The 6,184-nt window shown below is 43.4% G+C and overlaps 1 protein-coding gene across 1 annotated transcript; it reads left to right on the top strand.

The window, feature by feature from the left end:
- Positions 1 to 1,655: 1,655 nt before the first annotated feature.
- On the top strand, positions 1,656 to 5,282 carry SNAI2 (snail family transcriptional repressor 2). Its single transcript, XM_004466373.5, has 3 exons — positions 1,656 to 1,913; positions 2,564 to 3,109; positions 4,018 to 5,282. Exons 1-3 carry the CDS (start codon positions 1,835 to 1,837, stop codon positions 4,197 to 4,199), a joined length of 807 nt encoding a protein of 268 aa, XP_004466430.1. The 5' UTR covers positions 1,656 to 1,834; the 3' UTR covers positions 4,200 to 5,282.
- The last annotated feature ends 902 nt before the right edge of the window (positions 5,283 to 6,184 follow it).

Raw genomic sequence — 6,184 nt, 5'->3', positions numbered from 1 at the left:
TGGCAATTTAGGTTTCCTCAACTATATTGCATATCTAACAAGATATGCTTTTTTGCAGGAAATGGGGTGGACAGGGCAAGGAGGATCCCTACAGGGGCCTGAATGTCAACCAGCCCTGCCAGAAAAAAGCAAGTTCAGAAAACTTACCCTGAGTTAGACTCCAGTTTTCAGTTTCTGGAGAAATCTAATGTGCATTTGTGCTTTCCTGTCTCCTACAAACAGTTCTTTCAAAATTAGGATTCATCTAAATAACTTTCTCTAGTTGACATTAAAATCAGTTACTCTTGAAAGAAAAAAAGGAGAAATCTTTGCAATTAACTCATGAAGCCTACTGGGCCCTCCCCCGCCACCCCCTTGTTCCTCATCCTAAGATTAAGAAGTTATGCGGCTCGACAATGCACTTTATTCCTACAAGTCTTAACAAAACTAGTGATTTTCTTTTCCACTTGTTTTCTTCCAGCACCTGTTAGAAACAAGGTTAGAGTGGTTGACCTGTGAATTGGTTCTTTTCTCGTTCTTTGAGCAAAAGGCAGGAAGTCTGAAACAGAGGTGTTTGAAAATACAGCTGAAATCCTACTGTTTAAAACAAGCCACCTTAGAGTGTTTTTAGATTTAATACCACATACAAAATCGAGGTTATTTGCATAAAACTTCAGCAGGTTTTAAAACCTTAAGGAAGCACTACTTACAATTGTACCATTTTATTTATCTTTTAACAAAATCCAGGAAAACGGGAGAATCTGAGGATTCTGGTGACGTTTTATTGAAGAAAATAGCACCAGATAAAAGCAGACAGATATCTGAAAAACCCATACACATGTTTTCATAAAACTACATGAAAAGATAGGAACTCTTGTCAATGTATTTGTGAGGGACTTTTCCACTGTTCCTAATGACAGTTTATCTCTTCCGATGCCGTTTTCCAGGCCCTCACTAAGCAGGTCTGCCGTCGCCATCTCTTGGAAGCCTCCACAGCTAATGTGGTGACATGATGACTTAATTTCCACGAGGCAGTGCCCGCCTCTGGCTTTCCCGAAGCCGTTCCAGTGAAATGCACACAGCCCTGGAGACGCACGGCCCAGGGCTCCGTGGAGTTCTCCAGACCCCGGGAAGCGCCCCCCCGGGGCAGCCCCTCCTCGCTCTCAGGAGCTTTTGTCTTCACGTCTGGACGTTCCTTTTCCAAAAGCCAAGAGTTAATTACCTGGTCAATCTACCAGTAAAACCTCTCAAATGCCACTTCCAAATATAGGATCTCATTAGCGCCAGAGGCCGGCCCGGCGCCGCCTCCCCTTCCCCGAGGAGCGGGTCGTCCCGCTGTGTTTGCTCTCGGCCACATCTGGAAGCCAGACCAGCTGCACCCAGAAATCGCAGGGCGCGGGACCGGCCGAGCGCTCAGAAGGCACGATCAACCGGCCGAGTTAAAGAAGGAAAATTACCTCTCTTGAAAATACTTAAACACTTTTTTCCCCCTCTCCACTGAAATCGCGAAGAACAGCTCATTTTTGAACCAGAATAATTTAGTCTGACAACAGATTCTTCCTCTGTTCACAGCTGTCCCGGGGGAGGAGCTGAAATCTGAACCTCTCAGCTGTGATTGGATCTTTCTTGCAAAAGAGAGTTAAAAAAAAAAAAAGAAAAAAAAAAAAAGAAGCCCTCCCAGCGAAAACGGGTTCAGTGTGTGAAGGACCGGGCCACTTCAGAGACGCTGGCTCGCTCTCGCCCGCCGCACCTGAGCGGCCCTCGCTGGCCGCCGCGATGCTGTAGGCACTCGCCGTCCTCAGTCGGACCGTTATCCGCGCAGGGAGCCACTCGGACCGCCTGACTCGCCTACAAGATGCCGCGCTCCTTCCTGGTCAAGAAGCATTTCAATGCCTCCAAAAAGCCAAATTACAGCGAGCTAGACACACACACAGGTAAAAAATATATCTATCTCTATCTCTACCTCTATGTACACATATATAAAAGAATATATATATATATATAACTACTCAAATACTATTATGAAAGAGCTAAAGTCGAAGCTGCTTTTCTTTTCAAACCAGGGGTATTTGTTCTTTTCATCATTCAGGGTAAGTTTTAATTCAAAGCTGTTTTTACTCGTAACCCACAAGGAAAACTTCTCTCTGAAGTTCATTTTCGGAAGCTCCTAGACATGGAAGCTGAGTAACTTATTGCATAGATGTCGAATTATTGTTATATTCTTGTAAGGAGGCTCTGTTCCTTTATCGAGTAGCTTGATTGACACATGACTCTGTACTCAGGACTACAAACCTCGTAACTAAGCCACGCATAGAATGGCAAAAGGCGTTTCTGCCTGTTTGCGGGAAGATGGGGGTTCTTCCTTCTCCGCTGGGCGGTGCAGGCCCTTCCCTGGCTGCAGAGCTCAGAGCAGCTGTCAGGCTCGGCGTCCAGGGACGCATCAGCCGCTGCCGGGCTGATACGTGGGTGCGGGGCTGGGCGTGCAGGGCCCTCCCGGGTCCGTCCCGAAGGTGCGGCCGCACGGCCTCCGGGCGCGCTCCTGCGCTCTTCTGACCGTCGTCCTCCCTGTCGTCTCTCCCCGCAGTGATCATCTCCCCGTACCTCTACGAGAGCTACCCCCTGCCCGTCATCCCCCAGCCAGAGATCCTCAGCTCGGGAGCCTACAACCCCATCACCGTGTGGACCGCCGCGGCGCCCTTCCACTCCCCGCTGCCCAGCGACCTCTCCCCCCTCTCGGGATACCCCTCCTCCCTGGGGCGCGTGAGTCCCCCGCCGCCATCCGACACCTCGTCCAAGGACCACAGCGGCTCCGAAAGTCCCATCAGCGACGAAGAGGAGCGAATACAGTCCAAGCTGTCAGACCCTCACGCCATCGAAGCGGAAAAGTTTCAGTGCAACTTATGCAATAAGACCTACTCCACGTTTTCCGGGCTGGCGAAACACAAGCAGCTGCACTGCGACGCCCAGTCGAGGAAGTCCTTCAGCTGCAAATACTGTGACAAGGAGTACGTGAGCCTGGGCGCCCTGAAGATGCACATTCGGACCCACACCTTACCCTGTGTCTGCAAGATCTGTGGCAAGGCGTTCTCCAGACCCTGGCTACTTCAAGGACACATTAGAACGCACACTGGTAAGAGACAAAAAAAAAAAAAAAGGAGGCTAGGAATCTTGCCTTCTGGCTCAGTGCTGCCTGCTGGGTGCATGAGGTAGGGGCGGTCTGCTAAGGACTGGCCTTAATTTATAGCGACTTCCCAACGCTCCCCCAAAATTTGTTAGTGCGCGCAGCACACCGTTTCTTGTTAACGACCTCTGTTGTAGAGACTGCAAACAGGGTTTAGACTTTGGAAAGTAGCTGGAGGAGGTTTGGTCTCAAAGATCAGTTAGAAAAGCAGAAAAGGTGGACTTGAATGTGTGTCCAGTGAAACTGCCCTGGTAATCAGCAAATACAGATGTTGCTATCTTAATTGATTTGGTAAATAGATGAACCGTTTACCTATAGTTTTCTGTTAATCACATTTTTACTGCCATATCTGGCAGTACAGAGATAGTTGGAACCGAGTATCATTTTTCTTTTCTTTTTTTGGGGGGGGTGGGGCGGGGAAGGTGCTGTTAATTTTTTTTATTCCCAGCACCAAATCATCCTTCAGGGAGCCAAGGCATTTGTACTTCCAGGGCCATAGTCCAGAAAGAGGGAAAGAGGAAATACTGGGAAATGTTGGGGGAGCTCCACACTAGCTGCACCTGCCGAAGCAGAAAGCTTTCATGAGCGAAATTCCTAGAACTGCAGGAGTTGTTTCTGTGTGCCTGGCAGCAGTAACAACATTTTGGGTGTGATCTTCTTCAATGCAACACTCAAATTTGTCTTAAAGGGCCAGATATTAAAATAAGCAGGCCTTGCAAGGAATTTCAAAGCAGTTCTGCTGCTTCTCATTCTTTGGGAAAAATGTGATTGCTATTTATAAAAGTTATTTGACTTTGCTTTTCTTCTAAAAATACTGACTTTTTCTTCTCTTTGCCTCCTCCTACCCCACCCCCCAGGGGAGAAGCCTTTTTCTTGTCCTCACTGCAATAGAGCATTTGCGGACAGGTCAAATCTGAGGGCTCATCTTCAGACCCATTCTGATGTAAAGAAATACCAGTGCAAAAACTGCTCCAAAACCTTCTCCAGAATGTCTCTCCTGCACAAGCACGAGGAATCTGGCTGCTGTGTGGCACACTGAGTGACGCCAACTGTGTTTACTCAAACAGAATCCATTTCTTCACTCCAATTCCAAATGACAAATGAAAGTCCAAAGGCATTTTCTCTTGTGCTTACCAACCAAATCTCTCTCTCTTGCACACACACACACACACGCGCACACACTAAAAGCTGGAAGAGCATGGAATCCATGTGTTTAAAGTTAATCCTTTCCATGTGAAGCTTAAAATTACTCTGTCTTTACTGACAGCTAGATTGAGAGGGTAGAAAACAAGGACCTTTCTTTTCAAAGATGAAGCAAAAAGCACATTGCGTCTTTTTTTTTTCTTACTAAGAAAGAATGCAAAGATTTACTTGCTGCCAAATCATTTCAAGTGAAACGAACAGTATTGCTTTGTAACAGAGTTTATAATAGAATTTCCTATAGGAAGAGAATCTGCCAGGCTATCTCAGGTGCCTTATAAAGTCTTCCAAGTTTACTTCATTCGATGTCTGGTTGCCAAGGTTAAACTAATGCATTTTGAATGGCCTGTAATGCTTTAAACTATATTTTTAAGACAGAGGGAAAATGAACAATATCAAAAAAAAGGAGAATGTATTAAAAGTGTGTTTTGTTTTGTTTTTGTGTGAGTGGGTTATTTTGTTTGTTTTTTTGTTCTTTTTTTCTTCCCCCCCCCATAAACAGTATGTGCCTTGGGCAAAGATGGAAAGACCAGCTTTGAACATTCCTGGTACATGCTTGATCCATGTCTTACTTTTAAAAGAAAAAATTTTAATGATTTCCTAAAGTTAATTAAAAATGGGAATAAGTGCAAGAAGTATTCTTGGGAATTGAATAATTTACTTAAAGTATTTTAAATGCATATGACAAATGCAATACATGAAACAACACCCTTTCCAAGTGCCTTTTATAATTAATTGTATAGATGATGAGTCAGTGTAAATTTGCATTTATTTTTATATGATCGAATGAGTTTTGTATGAAAGTGAGATGTTATCTATAGCTTTTCCTATAAATGACAGGAAGATTTGTGAAATCAATATTTCTTTTTAAAATAGTTTTTAACGTCCTTTTTTACAATAAAGTTTTTGATTTAAAATCTAATGTTTGTATATAATTTTTGAAGACTTTACTTGCTTTATGATTAGTACAAAAGCCTTACTCAAGGAATTGTTTCTTAATAAAAGAAAAAAGGAAATTCTGCTCTTATGCATATCAAATATTATTTTATAAATGTTACCATCTAATAAAGTAAATTGCCAACATGTTTTTCTTTAATTTTATAATAACACTGTGACATTCAGAAAGACTACCATTGTGGTAATTTGTTGCATAATCCTTTAAGCGAAAAATCATACTTTTCTGAGTGCTAAAATTTCATATTAGTAGTAGTTCAAAGTTCTTTCCAAACTTTTATTTATGTTGACTTTATTAAGGCAAATTACAATTGCTCATATCATCGCATAGGCCACCAGAACAGTTTATTTTTTAAAAGAAATATCATTTAATGAGATGTAAAAGGAAAACTGGAAAACCTGCAAGAAAAGGTCAGAAAAAAAAATATTTACCATAAGTGACATGAGTTGGACTATTAAACTCTGCAAAGAAAATTCTGCATCTAGTGATATAAAATTAGTGATAGGTTTGGTGGGAAGAGGACTTAACATGGGGACTTAAGGTTTCCTTTTGTGGTATTTTTGGCAAGTTTATACAATCCCCACCCAACACCAAAATATACCTGGGAACACATATGGCCATCCACTCCATGTGCAAGCATATGGTGCACCAAATTGTGCATGCACTGAGTCTCACACAGAGTTGCCACCCTCAAAGGTTCGAGGACAAATACCAAAGCGTGTATGAATCCAATCCCCAGACCCATCCTAAGGCTCCTGCTGCTGGGAAACACCTCTCTGTGGTATGCTCAGAATTTGCTGAATCCCATTTTTTCTTCTAACTTCCTTGTGATAGTATTGCAGAGATATTAGGATTGGTGATCAGGAAGG

The sequence above is a fragment of the Dasypus novemcinctus genome, chromosome 14, assembly GCF_030445035.2.
Source record: "Dasypus novemcinctus isolate mDasNov1 chromosome 14, mDasNov1.1.hap2, whole genome shotgun sequence".
Taxonomy (NCBI): domain Eukaryota; kingdom Metazoa; phylum Chordata; class Mammalia; order Cingulata; family Dasypodidae; genus Dasypus; species Dasypus novemcinctus.
The sequence above is the reverse complement of the archived record's forward strand: the minus strand, read 5'-3'. Positions and strand labels throughout refer to the sequence as shown.